This window comes from Rhinolophus ferrumequinum, chromosome 10 (genome assembly GCF_004115265.2).
Source record: "Rhinolophus ferrumequinum isolate MPI-CBG mRhiFer1 chromosome 10, mRhiFer1_v1.p, whole genome shotgun sequence".
Classification (NCBI taxonomy): Eukaryota; Metazoa; Chordata; class Mammalia; order Chiroptera; family Rhinolophidae; genus Rhinolophus; species Rhinolophus ferrumequinum.
Genome location: NC_046293.1, coordinates 38341841 through 38360786, shown reverse-complemented (window position 1 = coordinate 38360786; position 18946 = coordinate 38341841). Strand labels below are relative to the sequence as shown.

The window sequence follows — 18946 nt, the reverse complement described above, 5'->3', positions numbered from 1 at the left end:
AAAATTGTAATATTCAATATATACCGACAACAAAAGATGAATACAAGTCACATTTGACTTCTGCAATTACAAGAGATGCTCAAAGTGGTTACCATCAGCGTCCAGAAACTTCTGATTATGGCAAACTACTGCTTGAGCAACGCTGACCTAAGTGTCCACTTGTATACTTTATTTTGCCACCCCCGCTGTGTGTGTTTTCGGGGGGGCGGCCCAAAAAATGTATACACATGACTTGTATTCATCTTTTGTTATAAGCATATATTGAGTATTACAATTTTAATATAGTTTTTTCCTTTCTTAAAATGTGTATACATTTTTTGGCACCCTCCATGTATGTGTATACACACACACACACACACACACACACACACACACACACACACTATATGTGGGTGGGTGGGTAGGACAATGAGTTTTTCATGGAATAAAGATCACATAAAAAGTAAAAATAGACTAATAAAACAGAGTAGGCAAGAAAAGAAGGAAAAAACTTATGATGAGAGAAAAACATCAAGACGAAATTCTTTGTCATGTGCTCATTTTTTACTTCCTTGAAATTACTCTTCTTGGGAAAATGCTTCCGTCTTTTATTCATTAAGGGACATGAGGGGAGAGCAGTTCTGATGACAGGAGTTGAACCCGACTGTTGCTTCCTGCTGGATACACATCTGGTCAGACAAGCCATGAAGAAACACATTTCCTTAGTAGGGTAACTGCAGCTCTGCTCTTAGGATGAAGTGAGGAGACACAACCAGAGGAAATGAACAGACCGGAGACACTGGTGTTAGGCCAATACAGCTAAAACAAAGCCTGGAGCCATCCTTGATTTCATGGTGTCTGTGCCTCTGTTTTCTGGCATCTCACCACTCAGGAAAGCAGAGATAATCTCAGATGTGAAAGACCCCAGGAATGGGAAGAAGATAATGTGTACATGAAAAATCGACATTACTATGAAGCTGAAGTTGTCACGGGCTACCTACGTCCTTCAGAGTTCAGATGGTAGCCCAGAATGTCCAGTGGCCACAGAAAGGATGTTCTATGTACTATAACCTTTCTCACATTTGTCGCCTGAATATAAAGACCTGACTGACCTGATAGCTCAAACATCTCTAAATTCATTGGGGGGGGGGGGGGAGGGAAGAGAAAATTCTCAGTGGAGCTACTGATCTCCATTCCAGCTATAATCCCTATGTAACATACAAACACATCTGAGAGATGAGCACACTGAAAAAGTTGAAGGTAGGCAAATCAAGGTGAGCAGGGGAGAAGTGCAGAGATGGGATCCGCAGGACACAGCCCAGAGCTTACTGCCGTCCCAGGAGAGGGGAGGGGTGAGACTGCAGGAGCGCTCTCTGCACCCCTAGCAATTCTGTCTGAGGGACCAGCATATAATATGGCTGAGCCCAGGGATCAGAGCAGAGACCTCAGGGCAAAGACTGCACACAATAGGGCGACAACTGCAGTCTAATAGCCCACACTGCTAGGTAGAAAGCAAAGCTACAGAGCCTGGCCACCTACCTCCAACCTCCCAGACCTCACCTCCCTACACCCTCCCAGAGCTAGTAGCAGGCCCCAGAAAAAAAACAGTAGCAGTGTCAGATTAAAGAGCAGAATATCTACAGCCCTGAGAACTGGAGAGATAGTTCCTGGGCGGCAGATGCAGTGTGGCTAATTCCAGTGACAAGGGAGGAGCTATAGGGGCGTGACAGCTGTGGTCTGGCCCTCGCCATTAGCCATTACTCGAAAGACAACAAAGCCACAAATGTACCAGCAGCCTCTCCCAGCCCACTCAGCCCCACCTTTCCCAGTTGATCACACCAGAGACACCCAGGGCTGCTGAGGTCCACAGCTCTGCATCTGGCTGCAGGCGCAGCACTGGGATTTCAGGGCTCAGACCCCACTGCCCACCACATCCTCCCACAGGGGTGGCGCCCTGAGACTGAGGCAACCTGGTCACAGATGACATGCCCACCTCCCCAGGAAATCTCCCACCCAGGAGAAGCCGGAACAGGGCAAGAGAAAATAAAATGCTCCAGCGCTACCTACTGGAAAGACCTCTTCTTATCAACCTGCTGCAGAATGCACTCCCGTACATGCCCAGGAAGAGAAACGATCCATCAACTGCCATTAACAACCAAGGTAACAAGGTGTTCAGAAAGAAAATGAAAAATCTCCAGAAAATAAACTTAAAGACATGGAAATATGTGACTTAAATGACAAAGAATTCAAGATTGCAGTTCTGAAAATGGTGTTACAACCCCCATTTAAAATATTTAAATTTTATCTAGATACCTTTTCTTCATTTGCTGCCATCAAAGACTCCACAGCTTTTTTCATTTTTTGTACTTCAATATCTGAAAATATCACATCAGATCAGAAGTCAGTTGACATGTGACAATAATGATAAGCTACTGACCCTTCAGATTGAAATGTTTTAAGGTAAAGATGTTAATGATTTGTTGTGTTTGGTTTTTTTCTTTTAAAGGACACATTCACCATCCATATTCTCTTTTAGGGAAAAATCTGAAAAATGAACACCTTCTCTCTCTCTCATCTGAATAGCCATCATTCCAGAAAGAAAATAAGTGTGAGAGCTAACTACTCTCTCTAAAAGCAAGAACAATAAAGTCTTCATGAGAACACTGAAGATGAAATTTCAGTGCTGTAACAATAAAAACACAGTTTTCAAAAAAGAAACCTATAAAGCAGTTGGTAAAAGCAATGGACAAGGCATACATAATGACAAAAGCTGAGCAAATGATATTCAGTTTTAACCAAGATGGAGACACAAATGGTAAGAGCCTGATGGAATGTGATGTTTACATGAGAAGTCATGCTAAGAAGCTGGTTGTAGGTTCCATACAGAAGGATATTAAGTACTTTGCTTCATCTATAAACTTCATTTCCAATATTACCTGGGGTGCCAAAAAAATGTATACAAGTGGACACTTTGGTCAACATTGCTCAAGCAGTAGTTTGCTGTAATCAGAAGTATCTGGATGCTGATGGTAACCACTTTGAGCACCTCTTGTAATTGCAGAAGTCAAACGTGACTTGTATTCATCTTTTGTTATCGGTATATAACATATTGAGTATTACAATTTTAAAAGTTTTTTCCTTTCTTAAAATGTGTATACATTTTTTGGGCACCCTCTATATTTTAAAACATAAAGGCCAAAGTAAGATAAACTTGACTTTCCTTGAAATTTGATATTCAAATACAAAAGCACGCAACTTTATTAACAAAAACCAATGTTTTAAAGATAAAAAGCTAACCTAGAATGAAATCACAAATTTAAAAAATTGAAACAACAACAAAAAAAATTAACTGAAGTTGCCTACTTTTGAGGAAAAAAAAACTAAAGATAATTTTTAAAACAGTGATGCAGCATCATTCAGCACAATATAACATTCTCAATTAAGGTATATTTTACAGGTATTGCCTTTTTTTTCCCCTAAAGGCAAATTCCCTTGATTTAAGAATTAAATGTCTGGAGGAAAAAGCCCATTAAGGGTTTATCTTTATGCTGCATTACATAATCCAGGCTCCATTAATCAACCTGGATACAATCTCTTTTGTCACAGCAAGAGGGTATGTTTTAAAAAACCGCCTAATGTAGAGCTCAGTGAAAAAGTGGGCTACAAAACATTGAAAAGCAAAGTTCAATATAATCTTTCAACCATGGTAAGTCTTGAAAACAGTAGGTTTCCATATATACATTATATGTATATACATTATGCATATACATATATACATATATAGAGTATAAACATTATTTTCTCCTCTGATGCCGTATCTCCTGGGCCATAGAGAAAATGGTTTTTCCCCTCTACCACTCTGGGTGCCCTGCTGTATCCTGTGGAGCAAAAGAGCTGGATCAGATAGAATCTGCAAAACCATCTTTTATTCCTTGTTTTTGTTGTTTGTTTACCCTCTATTTTGTACACTCTGAAGAAATGGAGAGCTTATAGATGAAGCAACTTTACATCGCTCGTGAGAGAAATGTTTTAAAACACATGCAAAGAACAGTCCAAGTAGTACTTTTGGTGAACGTAAGGGCTGATGGAAATACACCAAAAACCTTACTTTTGTCTTTGAGCTTCTTTTTAAAATTTTCATCTGTGCAGGAAAACCCATTGAATTGTAAGTTAGCATACATTACAACAATAAGTAATATTTTTATCAAAGCACTATTATTTCATCTCCTTTTACCTAAAATAGAGTCTCTAACCTCATAAAGACTGAATATTAAGCCTTATTTTGTGACTTTAGGACTGGCACTACACTACATAATGCTTTGTGTAAGGTTTAAAAGAGAATCTAATGAAATTAATCAGAAGATCTGTATTTGAGTCACTATCTCTGTCACTTCATCTTTCTGAACCTTCGTTTTCTCGTCTTAAACTTAGGCCTATGGAGTACAAGTGCTTCTTACACTGTATGTGATGAAAAGCCAGTTAATGTTGCGTTGCCTTTTCTTTACATTTCCATCACAGTTCAATATATGGCCCTCCTGAACGTAACTAATATATTGCTTATGTCACATTCTACTCACCACTCAGCTTCAATAACACTGAAATGGTCTGTCTCCTATTCAATAAGATGAGTGCCCTGATTGTGCAGTTAGATGTTATGTCAAGATCAGATTGCCGTGAAGTTGCTGCATACTGGCTCTCAATCCCTGTATTTATTGGCTGTGCACTGGTAGGTAACAAGCAGTTCAGACGGGTACCAGTCCTTGCATCAGGCTTAGGGTAGCACAACTGTCCTTTGAGAACATAAAATTCTACATATGCCAAACAATCTATTTTTCTCAATGTTTGATGAACTGAGTTTTCTGATGGAGAGGAAACTGTGATACCTACAGGTATGTAAAGCCAGGGAATTCTAGAGCCAAGAAGACTTTAGAGGTAATTTAATTCAAGCCCCTCACTGAACAAACAATAAAAATACTAATGTTCACACAAGAGACAAAAATGTACCAAAGCTACAGTAAATGGAATTTGTTTTGTTTCAAATGAATCAAAAGTTGCTTTTGCCACAGTAATCATTTGTAATAACAAAGACAGGTTAAATGTGATTTAGTGTTGTCAGATGTTATGTGTATTTATATTTCCAAATATAATTAAAAACAATATATTTCATTCAAGTTATTTTCTGTCAAGTATAACCTATATTATTAGAAATTTTTGTGCATATAATATCCAGGACAAACCTTCTCAATCATGAAAACAATTTTTGAATAAATTCATGCATTTTTCCAAAAACAAGATTAGCCTACTTTTGCTGTCAAGAAGGTCAAGGGATCAATGCATGATAAGAAATTTTCATTATTTTTTCCAAAGATACAGAGCCTTTCCTCTCTTCTCTCAACAGGGCAGACAAGGTTTCTAAAGACTGTTTCTAGTTCAGTTTAGAGGGACATAATCTTGGGACACAGTAATGATTCCTTTTAATTCTTTTTGACACTCCCTTGTATTGTAATTTGGACGAGAAGTCCCTCATGATGACACTTTATAAGTTAGTAATCTAAAATAAACACCCAATAAAGTACAGAGTTGTCCTTCTCCAGCTGCTGACGAGGAAGTTTATAGAACCCAGGCACAGGAAAGGGTCTTGGAGGATTCCCTGTGGTCTTCGGCCTAGATGGCTTCTGCTACTCTTCTCTTTCTATGATGCTAAAATTATACACCAACTAACATCAGTTTCTTTGATGGATCTTGGCAGATTTTAATAAGATAACCAATATTAAATATATATTCTTACCTCGATCAAAAATTTCAATCCCTTCTCCTTTCATCTTGCAAAACAATTTTTCTTGTAGTCTTTTTACTTCAGATTCCTTCTCTTCTAGTTGCTCTTTCAAAGATGCCAGTTCATCCTACAAATGATAAATTCATTTAAAAAGAGTAGATTATGACTAAAAGAGAGTATGTTCAGAGAGTATGTTCATAAGTCAATAATTAGTTTTTGTGAATGAACCAAAAAAAACACAAGAATTTAGACACAAACTTCAGAAATCAGACAATGGCAATGACAAGCAGGAAGCAAGACAATTAATAAAAGTCTAATATATAATTACTATGGTATAATTATTTCAAGTTTTTTTGTGAACAAATTAAAAAGAAACTTTTGAAAGTATAATTAGGACTAGGGTAGCCCTAAGGCTTCTATCTTATGTTAAATAAAGAATCTGACCAAGTTAATCAAAAAAGATAATCAAATTAGGTGTTTAGTGTCATAGAAGCGAAATAATGTGCAAATTGGAACATACATATTAAGACTTGTTTGACATTTATCAGCATTTCAAGATGGCACTCAGCTTCCCTTAAGGTACAGCTTAATTAATGGGAAAGAAGTAGGTGATGAACAATTTTAGCCAAATCATGGGATTAAATAATTCATCCTCATTACTAAGATAAGAGAACAGAATCTCCTAGAATGGGAAAACAAAATAGATTTAGAAAACCGATTTGAAGTTCTGTCCCTTTTTTTAACTACACAACTACTAAAGATTCCAAGTCCAATTTACTAATTTTTTACTATTCACTAATGTTTTAATCTTCATTTTCATTTTAGTAAAGAATTAGCTTAGCAATTAAGTTTTGCTGAATGTATTTAACACAGAAAATAAAGCTATGCAATGCTAATAAATGCACGTTTATTTTCAATAACACATCTTATTTTCAGTCTCTAAACATTATATATTACATTTAGTACTATGAGAAGAAGACCCTCTCCAATGAAGCTAAGAAGTGACCCTATAGTTTTAACTTATGGTAGGAGAGGACACCAAACAAGACATTTTCATTAGCACTGGCAAGAAGTGTTGCCCCGTTCTCACTGTGCTTCTTCTAAGCAGTAATTCCTTTCACTGCCATGATATAGTTAACTACTATATACATTTACCTTTAAGAAACTCCCGAAGAATGATAGCAGTGTCTACTATTGATATGAAACAGAATTCTTTCGCAGGTGAACTTCTGCAATTATTTTACCATGTTTGGATCTCAGATAGTCTATGAGAGTAAGCTTTAATTTATAAACACCTATTTTTATTTACCTGTTTATTATTTTTCACTAGTTATTTCATATGTTTCTGAAAACAAATTAGGGATCACATTGTCCCTTAAACCAGCTTTATACGTATTTTTTAAAAACCAGGTGGACACATACACAAAATGAATGCACAAACTACTATAAACACCACCACAGCAAAACAACACAAGCCAGAAAGCAACAAGCCATGGACCCCATTACCCAACGTCTACTACACCTTCAGGGACTCCCATTTTTGTTCCATCCGCTGCTTTTCATACTGCATCTGACCCACCTTGATTTTCATGCTAGAAAGTTTGGCCATTAAAGACTGGTAGAGACACAGAGGAGTGAAAGAAAACTACAGATAGAAAAAGACAAGCTAAATAACCAGAAAAACAGTATCAGTTTATAAAGGAGGTTAGATATAATTAAGAGAAATGACAAGTTATATTCCATCAGATTAGTTAAGTCCCCATTTTTATTGAGAATAACAGTGCTTAAATCAAGAAGGTCTCCAAGCTTGAAGAAAAATTTCATTCATTTGTAAAATACCTTCTTTATATTGATATTGATCATAGATAAGTAGTGGAGTTATTTATTTAAAATTTTTTGCCATTGAGAAAACTTACTTTGGTTGATTTCAGCTTTTTTTCATACTGAAGTCGCTCACTATCCATTTCACTGACTCTTAACCTCAATTCATTAATCTCCTGCATTAGCCCCTGTCGGTTCAAAAGGAAACAAGGAAATACATTAGGAAAGTGGTAACACACTTATCTATACTGAAATAACAGTATGTAAATCTTAAATCAACATCTTAAATCTTGGTTCAAGTTGTATGAATTAGATCAGACAAACGGAAACAAATGTTTCTCCTTGAGAACTAAGGCATCTTTCCATGCTTTGAATTCCTCACGCCTTTGTCCTAAAACGATGGGATTATGAAAATAAAAGGTGATGGATTTTGATTAAGAAAGGTAGCTAATCACTATCATTCATTAGATATTTCTAGACTAAACTTCACTATACGGAACTCTCTGGTTTTAAAATAAACCGGAGAAATTTTCTCTAGTAAAACCTATTACTTTCAGGGCCTTTTCAGGAATATGGTGGATGTTCATAAAAATATTTTTTATAATTTCTTCATTTGTCTACAAAATACAGATTGTTCATCAACCCCATCTGGGAGAATGGAATGAAATTTAAATCCTTTAAACCAAAGATTCTCAACTTGAAATGGATGAGGGCCCTGTCATTTACAAATATATTCAGTATCATAATGTAATTTTATATTTGGAAAATGAAAAAGAAAGCAATCTTTATGTTTTCATAATACTAATACAAATACTATCAGACACCTTTCCTACCACCACTTTTTAAAACAAACTGATTTGCTTATAAAATTTGTCTAAATATTCTGAGAAACAGTGACATATTTTGTCCAGAGCCTGGAGTCTAGGAAAAGGAAATGAGAATGTCAACTAATACCAACTCCTCCAAAGGAAAGACTCAAAATACTCTGAAGGAGATGATTTTTTTCACTCCAAGCCATGAAGGCCCCACCAATAGTTAATGTGTTTTTTGTCCCTCTCTTTTTCAAGTCATTTATTTTTGAGCCACAAATTCATGGACGACAGAACAGAATTATATAAGAATGCCACACACAAAAAAAACCAAAAAACACAGAACAATGCTATAAAAAATACAACTTTATTAATGACAGATTACTCTAAACTTCTAAGTGTAATGATTTAACCTCACAGAGGCTAAAAAAAGGGATGCTACTATGGATAACACTTCCCAGAAAACCCACAAGTTTTTAACTTGTTCTTGTTTTAATTGCTTTTTTTGTAAAATAGAGGAAAGTATTATCTAGAATTATTATATAATAATTACTTATTAATATTAATTATTATAATAATTATTAATAATTTTCAATAAGAAGCCATTTATTTTCTCTTTTACAAATGAGGTCAAGAATTGTTTGACATTATTTAACAACATTTTAATTGTGATACCTTATCTACAAGTTCAGAATTCAAATTCAAAAAAAAAGTCAGTTTCTCCCATTTATTATCTCTCATTTATTAATCATCCTTGCATAATATGAGTTCTTAGTGATCTTCCTTCATCAATCTGGTCTTTTGAATATATATTTTCCCGCTTTCTCATTGTTAAGAAACAGCTATGAATTCATATATGATATTGTTTTATTTTACCACTTTCTTTAAAAGTAGTAGCAATTTGCAAAGAAGAAACAATTGAAGAAAATAAAATTGTAACGTGAGGTTATTTTTCTTTTAAAAAAATTACCCAAATATCATTTGTGGCAATTGTAAATATGAATGTAAATCTCCAACATGAAAAAAATCATAAATCCCCACGATAACTCACACTGGAAAATCTGGAAATAGCTCCTTAACATGAAACTTTAAAAAATGAAATACAAATTATTTCCAACTAATTTGTTACCAGAAGTTCAGTCCTTTTTAACAAGAAAATCTGTTACCTCGCCCTTTTCCCTTCCAGAAAACTCTTTCAGAGAAACTCAATTTCTAACATCTGTGCTATTACCAGAAGGGGGCACTGTTGAATGATGCTAACCATTTCCTATCAGCAATTCCTGGAACACACAAGTCCTCAAATTTCCAAGGTTTCAAAAGTTTTACCTCAATCTTTGGAAGTACCTATATTTCTTTCCCACTCCAATATTTTCTTAGAACCTAATATCCAAATAATCTAAAATTCTAAGGTAAAATTAAAGAATTTGGGATTCATGAAACAGCCAAGGAAATATTTTATTGTTATCAAGGGAACATTAATAGGAAAATGAGCATATTCAATTCAGCTTTAATTTTGATGACTATTTTCATTATTTTCATATATAACAAATATTACCAAACATCCTATAATCTCTGGGTATGTTCATGCTACATTTTACCAAGTGTTGAATATTAGAAAATTATCAGGATTGAGTTTACTGGAAGTTGATTACAAGATCACTTTGCATGTTTGAGAATGCATGACTGAAGCAAGGAAGGACCGGGAAAAAAAGTTTTATAAAAACGCAAACAAACTCGAGAAGTAAATATTGCTCTAGGGGAGGGGAGGTCTCATAATAAAAATCATGAAACATTTACTTCAATCAAATCCTGATGTTTGGTTACCATCTCATATCAAAATTCACCACAGTCATGCAGGTTAATATAGCCCCTAAACTTTGTGTATATAATGTGAAAGGTCATCTCTTGATCCCCAAATACTGTAATTTCTTTACCTGCATCAGAGTTAGCTCCCTCCTGTGTCATCCACCTATTGACTGAATTCTATTGTGTTATGCAAGAACTGTGTGGGGTCAGGGAATGACAGTATGGGAAAAGTGGGAACTACCCAAACAGATTTTTAAAGAAAGCACAAAATCAATATTTTAAAGAAACGGGATAACTTTCTAAGTTTCAAGAGCCCCAGTCTCAGTCAAATGAGAAACATGCTCATACAGGTGACTGACAAAAAATTTTAAGATTAAAACATGAACCAAGTTAGGGATTTCCTTTTCTTACTGAGGAAGTAATACATACACAAAGAGTTTCCATTATAGTTACGTCTTTGACAGAAAATTTAATTTTTAAAACAGCAATGGAGTAAATCTTATTCAATTCAAATCTGTGAAGGGCTTTCATACAGTGGATAATATACGTAATGTACCTCATGTTGTGATTGCATGTAATCAGCATGAAATAAATGTTTGAATTAAAGATAGAGAGGAAAAAGAAGTAATGCTTTCTTCTCCTTTCTCTTTCTTACTACCCATTTTCTAATCCAGGATGATATCTCTCCATACCCCAACCAAAGAAACAAAATAGAAAAAAAAAAGAAGAGATGGCCCTAGGAGAGAAGGAATTTCTGCAGCCCTTTATAGTTCTTTTCAGATAAATAGACGTCAAATGGATATGCCCCTGCAACAATAAGCAATAAACTAGAAGACCTGGATTAACAATAAACTAGGTAAGACAAACAAGAAAGCATGTTTAGCCTCAATATATACCAACAACAACAACAACAAAAATGGGTACTTAAAGTTGGACAACCTACCCTGAATTTCACAAAAATATAGTGAGCTTTATTTAATTAGAATGAATTTACGGGTGGAATAGCCAAAAGTAGAAGGCCAAATTAAATAATCTCTAAAAATATTATTTTTTTGATTTTATAATGAAAGCATGTTCTCTACACATATTTAAAAATCTACTTAGTATGTAGTAAATAATCAGTGTGCTTAAATAATTACTAGTAAAATCAGTCACTTAAACTCATTATTTCCACAACGAAGAAATCACTATGGATGGACAGACAGAAAGACAGAAGCTCCAAATATCTTTCTAAAGGCTAATGAAAGGATGAATATTTCACATCAAAAGTCTCAAAATAAAAATTGCCATTGGCATTTAGTGACAAAAGGTCAATGCAATTAAAGTTGATCCTTAAAAAGAAGCATAGACGATTGAGGGCACACAGTAATTAATTGTCTCCCCTTCACACCTCCAAGGATCTTCACCTTGCTCTAGGAATATATGTGTGTGCAATAAACACACACACACACGCATGTGTATGTATATGTAAAAAAGAGACGGTACTACTTACCTCTGTGTCTCTGAACCTGTCTTCATAATCCAACCTGTCTTTCTCTACAGCCGTCAGTTTTAACTTCAAGTTAGATATTTCAGCCATCAGATCCAACTTCTGAGTTTCTAAGGATGTCCTACTCAGAAGTTCCTATTAGAATTTGAGATCCATTCAAAAGATTTTTATTATAAATAGTTACATATGGATATGTCTCACTTATGATTACAAAACAGTAACTATCAAGTAGAGTATGTGATGAAGATTAATTACTAAATAGATCTCATTCAGTTAACCTTCATTCATGTCTGCTTATTGGGGAGACATACTATATACAGAGGGTGCCAAAAAAATGTAGACACATTTTAAGAAAGGAAAACTGTTTTAAAATTGCAATACTCAATATATACCCAAAACAAAAGATGAATATAAGTTACGTTTGACTTCTGCAATTACCAGAGATGCTCAAAGTGGTTACCATCAGCATCCAGACACTTCTGATTATGGCGAAATACTGCTTGAGCAACATTGACCAAAGTGTCCATTTGTATACATTTTTTGGCACCCCTGGTAGACACACACATATAGAAACCTTATATATTCTTAAGGCTAATGATAACACTGATGATAATAATGATGATGATATATTTGCTATGTGCCAGGCACTTTTCTGACATGTATTTAGCTATTTGATACTCAAAACCTTATTAATTACAAGCTCATAAGGATAACATGGATTACCCTAATTCAACAGATGAGAAAACTGAGAACAGAGAGGTTAAGAATTTGCCAAAAGTTGTACAGCAAGGAAATGGCAGAGCAGGGACTCAAACCTAAACAACCTCACTCCAGTGTGTACTCCCTCCATTATATTATAGGATCTCTCATATATGAGCCCCGTGTGTGTGCGTGCACACAAGTTTTTTTTTAATAAAGGTCATATATGGTACTTATCTTTTTACTTAACCATAAAAATATGCTCATGGCTAGTAGTTAAGAAACCATATGAAACCATAAAGTAGAAAGTTAAAATTACCTACAATCCTATTAACATTTTATGCCAGATTTTAATTACATGAACACTTTTTATAGTATCTATGTTTCAGACCTGTTATTCTAAGTTTTTGCTTAAAATATGCCAGTCTAAGTGAATCACAAAATTAACTGGGGCATCAGAGCGAACATGACATATAAATGTAGCATCTCAAATAGTTCAGCAGGAAAATCCCACCTGGGGGCTAGCTTTGTGCATACCTGCTGCAGCATTTCCTCTGTGGCATTCAACTTCTCTCTGTGCTCTTCAAGACAAAACTCCAAATCTCGAATCTTCTCCCCCTGTGCCTCTACCTGGTCTGTTAACACACTTACCTGTATTTAGAGCAAAATACTACAATGGATTAGGAAGAATTTGGGTCCCACTGCAAACTTTATGTCTCTAAATAGAACGAGAACTGCAATGCTGTCAACCCCTCATTTGGTTGTATAGAAAAAATATCTGAGAATTAATAAATCAGCAGCCCTTCATACTCCTACTTATGTGATGCTTGTTGACCTAAGGACTCTTATTCGATTTTTAAGAAAGTTAGGGCTGACTGGGGATGTGTAATGCTTTATAGGTTAAAACCATTTCAGCCATTTATGATGGAGCATGTATATAAATTACCTTTTTAGGTGCGGGGTGAGGGTGGGAAGTAATATTAGAGACTAAGAGAGGAAATGGAGTTAATGTTTGAAAGAGAAGTTATCAAGGACGATTCAAGTTTGTTACTTCATGAAGAATTTTTTAAAAATCCAGAAAATTCAAATTCCATGATATTTTTCATGACCACATGGTTCACAATTGTGTTCAAAGCCAACGTGTAACTCAAAGGTCCACGAAGAGTCAGTGGGTTAGTCCTCCATCCTCAGTGCTTATTGCAAATCTCTGAGTTTTCCTCTAACAATCACCAGCCTAGTAAACATACTTTATTTAGCTCAAAATACCAAAGTAAAAATATTTGTCATGCATTTAAAACAACATGGATGGACCTAGAGGGTATCATGCTAAGTGAGATAAGTTAGACAGAGAAAGACAAATATCATACGATTTCACTTATATGTGGAATCTATGAAAACAAAACAAACAAACAAAACAGAAACAGACTCAGAGAACAAACTGATAGTTGTCAGAAGGGAGGGGAGTGAAGGATGGGTGAAAAAGTGAAGGGGATTAACAAATATAAACTACCAGTTATAAAACAAATAAATCATGGGAATGTAGTATACAGCATATGGGAATATAGTCAGTAATATCATAATAATATTTTATGGTGACAAATGGTTATAGACTTATCATGGTGATCACTTTGTAAAGTATATAAATGTCGAGTCATCATGCTGTGCATCTGAAACTAATGTAACGTTGTATTGCAACTATATTTAAATGAATTCATATATACATACATACATACATACCATGTTTCCCCGAAAATAAGACCTAGTGAGACAATCAGCTGTAATGCATCTTTTGGAGCAAAAATTAATATAAGACCCGGTATTATAGTATAGCAAAATAAGACCGGGTCTTGCATTAATTTTTGCTCCAAAAGAAGCATTAGAGTTGATTGTCCAGCTAGGTCTTATTTTCAGGGAAACATGGTAAATAGGAAAAAGTAACATGAAGAAGAAAACTCAAATTTAGCCTATAAACAGGACTCCACTATTCTCTTTGTGTTTTGTTTGGTCCATAGTATCGTCTTAAAAACTTAAAAATATTAAATATATATGTATTCAGACTCAGAAATATATATTCAGATTTGAGTCTATGTTATGAGTATGAGTATGAGTGCGTGTGTGTACTATATACCATATATATATTATAAAACTGCAATTTCTGCTACATGTTAAAAAATCAGCTCAGATGACCAATCAGAAAATCAGATCAGATGACACTGTGCCTGTCATCAGACTGGCCCTTGAAGAGCTACAGTTATTAAGGGCTGCTAGCCTTAGCCTGAGTATGCACGCCCTTACTGTGTCATAGTCCTCACCACTCCCTACTATATGCAGATGGCCTGTGGCACTTCTGTCTATCAGCAGTCTGGCTCCTGTAAGCATCTGAATTTGCTATTCCACTTTAAAATGGTGTTTGTAAGTATGCCATGAAGAAAGAACAGCATTTATAAATCACTTGCCTGAAGAACAAGAGATTCTTTATCATTTTCTAAACGTGCTAGCCTTTCTTGATACACATCTCCATTCCCGGGTAGGTGTCCATTTGTCTGAAAAAGGAAGTAATATGGGTAAGGCTGACCCTCTTCAAAATGGAACTACTGTGGATAAATAAAAAATTCCATCTGTTTTTTAATCCAAGGAAACAGAATTGAATTCAGCACAACTATTACTGCCATTAATAGAAAATAATGAGCATGCAATTCGGTTTATCTACTTCAAAATAGGTAAGACAGGAATATTGAGCATGAAGGCATGTTTTTACCAAACTAAACAACTTCTCATCAAGCAGAAAATAATCACCCAAAAGGAACAGTGGCTACTGTTATTCATTGACAGTGCACGTACACCTGTGGCATGCAAAGCTTTGCACATGTGTGGTTGGGCACGAAACCCTATTTTTCCCCTGAATGATCAGTGCCCCTAATTCTGGATAGGGACAATGGGATGCCCTTTCGTTCCTCCCCTCTCCTCCCAAAGTCCCAAATCCAGGATTGCAAATGGGAGACAACAGGGGCAACTTAAACCACAGGCTTCTTCTTGGTACTCAAGTCTTCAAATCATGGAACAAATCTTCCCTTCCTCTTTGAAGCCTTTCTCTCTTCCTCCAAAAGCTTAAGCACTCAGTCCACAATGACTTCCCCTGGCAGCACTGACTGGCCATGCTCATTGGTGATTTATGACCTTCTGTCCCAAATTCACTAACTTCTTGTGAGTTTGCTTGTTCATATAACATTATCCCAAGCTCCTGGGCAGAGCTTGTAAACAGGTAACATCTTGTAATCTCCACAGCATCCGGCTCAGTGCTCCCTCTTCCTGCCCATCCCTCATGACCCACCCTCCGCCCCCGCTTTTTATAAGATTTGGGTATATTTAGGAATGGGATAAATGCCAAAGGAAGTATAGATTGGGAAAGCAAGTTAGATTTTTTTTCTCAGTTGTCTTATATATTCAAGTCATTAAAGAGACACATGAAAACACTTACAGTGAGCAGACAACATAAAAACGTCATTTTGAAATATTTGTAGTCTACGTGATATGTCCCTGTTATCTCATTTAAGTAATTCATGACCATATAATATGTAATCTCAATAGGATTTCCTGATTTCTCATTCAAATGCAATAGAAATAAAAGCCAGTAGAGTCCAAAACGGCAAGATGGGTTCAATTGAAAAATCAAATAACAACTTCAGATTTAGAATCAGAGAAAATACAAATACATCCTTACCACCAAGCACACATTTCAAGTGAGATCTATTATTTTTCCAGAATTAACTGGTAATATTATTCTTCCTTTCCAACTAATGCAGTTTCTACTATAAATTCTAAGAGTAACAAAAGTCATGCGTTAGGAAGGGGGGGGGAAAACAAACAAAAACGAGCATTAACAAAAAAGGAACATTTCAGGATTTTCTTCTAAAAGCTTAGGCACACTGGATATACTTCCCATGAGGCCACAAAAGAATCAGAAGCTAATTTAGTAAGCATGCAATGTGACTTTAGAGTGGATAAAATTAACATCAGCCATTTGGCCACATACCTGCACTCCTCTCACAGCATTATTCTCTTCATATTGTAAACTAAAATACCCAGAATTAAATGACAAGCATTATCAGGAGTCTGATGGAGTGGCCTGGATAACTTCCATCCCTGGGGACTACCATGAAAATGAAACTTATGCAACTTGTTGAGGACAGTTTTTTTGGATAAAAGCCCAGATGCATAACCATATACGGAGACTGTTCCTACACAGCTTTAAATGCCTCGTTTTGATTAAGGATGTCAGCAGACACCCACTTTTAAAACCCCACACAAACAACGTTTTATAAACAAATACCTTTCATGAGGTAAGAAAAAAAGCTTTCTGCTCAGTGAGGACACAGGGCAAAACTCCATGCACAGCACCTCCTCATCTGTCAATGCACATCCACTGTCAATATGCACAGGGTGAGTTTGACAGATTTCTTTAGGGTCTCCCAAAAGGGTCTTTTAGACACGTGACTTGAATAGGGAAGATGGGCTCGAACTCCTCCCTGCCTTATTTCCATGCACATTATCATGCTTCCCAAAGCTTCTACAGTGGGGGAGAGGGGTACATGCTGACGCTACATTATCCTGGTCACAGGTATCCTCCCGAGTTCCCCGAGTTAAAGAAGGATATGGACTAGAAGCTTCCTAGAAGCTAAAGCCCAGCTCCTCCTGTAGTAGCATACCATATTCATTCCTTCACCCATTATTCATTCATTTATTCAATATTTATTGAAAGCCAGCTGTGCGACAGGATGTAGATCTAGCAAAAGAATCTCTCTTCTACTTTGGAAAGGTAACATGAGACCAACAAAAAAATGCTGTCCCTCTGTTTCTTGCCACTTATTCGTTCTTAACTCACTTTCAGAAAAGGCCAGAGAACTCTCTTGCTATTCCATCCAAACAAACAGCGGTAGCCTGGGGATTTCATTAAAAGTGCACCTCTCACTTATCACACTGTACTGGCCTTTCTCAACTGAGAATTCTACTGACCTGGTCCATTTGTTTTCCTATGCCTGTGGACACTTTTCATAGATGTTTACCAGAAGCCGAAGGGGAAAACAGTTTTAGCGTTAGCCAGGATGTCTCAGAGACATGCTGCATAACTCAGATAACTGTGACCCCATATGGGATACAATCTTAAGATGTACCTCGTTTGCCAAGACTTGAAAACACATTCCCTGGAGGCACACATGAAAAGAAAAGCTGGTCAGAGAGCAGCAGGGATCAGAGGATGCTGGGAATGGAGTGTGTCTGCGAGTCAGGGACTTGGAAGAACAGCCAGCAGCCCTGCAGAGAACACATGCCCAGGCCTGAACTCTTGAAATTACGAACTTTTTATTTTTAGAAAAGCTTTTTTTAAAGTTATTTTGAACAAATATCTATTTTGTAACATAGACATAAGGTAGAAATTATTATAATTTAACAGGTTCAGAAGCCAGTCGAGAACACTTTGTTTCCCCCATTTATACTCTATTTATTTCATGAGCTATGGTGTCTGATTTGGCATTATTACCATCAGTATTTTCACTCATCCTGTTGAAAACTGTATTTTTGTAATTTCTGCTAATCTTGAAATTGCCTCATAATTAAAACTGCCACATAATCAGACACTTGGGGATTTCATGATCTGATTTAGGTCATGACCCTCAGGTTCGCCTAGTGAAAATTGCATTGTAAGAATGCCCTAGGCTCATCAAGTTAGACCTAGGGTAAGCAAAAACTATTAGGTTGGTGCAAAAGTAACTGCAGTTTTTACAACAATTTTTAACCTTTTAAACCACAATTACTTTTGCATCAACCTGATAACTTGCTTGGCTCAAAGGGACGCATTTCCCTATTTGCCCTCTTAAACTCAGAGCTTGCTATAAAGCACATAATCCTCCATTGTTAATATTTGTGTTAAATTTCTGAGTCTTAAAAAATATTTGTTCACTTCTACAAGGATACAGCTATAGCTACCCTATTAAAACAATCTCATTCTTGTAGGTTTGACATTCCTTCGGCTACTAGTGTTGCTATTTTCTTTTTTCTTATCCAGCCTCTGATCATATGAAACCATTACACAGGCAGCAGAAATTAGGAGTGAAGAAATAACCTACATCCTATAGGAAACCAGGGGATCTCCCTCGTCTGGGCAAAATAATAATTAGAAAAGCAAATGGCCAGTTGCACTAAAGAGAAGATTAGCATCAGTCGTAAGTACATGGACTCTCAAATTGGTTACCATTAAACATGAATGAAATCTTAATTATGTAACTAGTATCATTCACTAATAAGTTTTCCTAAAATATTATGGAAGCTCCTTCACAGTCTGAGACATGTCTAGCTTTTGTCAAAACAGTGAACTACATATGAGTAATTTGTAACCTAACTCCTCTTGGAACTGGACCCAATCCTTTCCTTTACTCATTGCAAAGGGGTCCTGTAATGTTAAACGTGTTCCCCCTACTCTCTATAATCCACACTTCAGTATTACCTTTTTGACTAGTCATCCACAAGACTTACTGATAAGCATTCAACATATGTTAGCTTATGGGGTATTCA

General features: G+C 36.0%; 1 protein-coding gene across 8 annotated transcripts in view; it reads right to left on the bottom strand.

Annotated features, from left to right (window-relative positions):
• PPFIBP1 (PPFIA binding protein 1) overlaps positions 1–18946 on the bottom strand; it is a 164176-nt gene that overhangs the window by 28921 nt on the left and 116309 nt on the right. For 7 of the 8 annotated variants that reach the window (XM_033117043.1, XM_033117044.1, XM_033117042.1 and 4 more), the window contains 6 exons: positions 14836–14922; positions 12917–13030; positions 11684–11815; positions 7672–7764; positions 5768–5882; positions 2293–2354 (listed from right to left, as the gene is read on the bottom strand). In XM_033117043.1, the coding sequence (XP_032972934.1) occupies positions 2293–2354; positions 5768–5882; positions 7672–7764; positions 11684–11815; positions 12917–13030; positions 14836–14922 (603 nt within the window). Of the gene's footprint in view, positions 1–2292; positions 2355–4087; positions 4121–5767; positions 5883–7671; positions 7765–11683; positions 11816–12916; positions 13031–14835; positions 14923–18946 lie in introns of all 8 variants that reach the window. The other variant, XM_033117045.1, reaches the window with a different exon arrangement.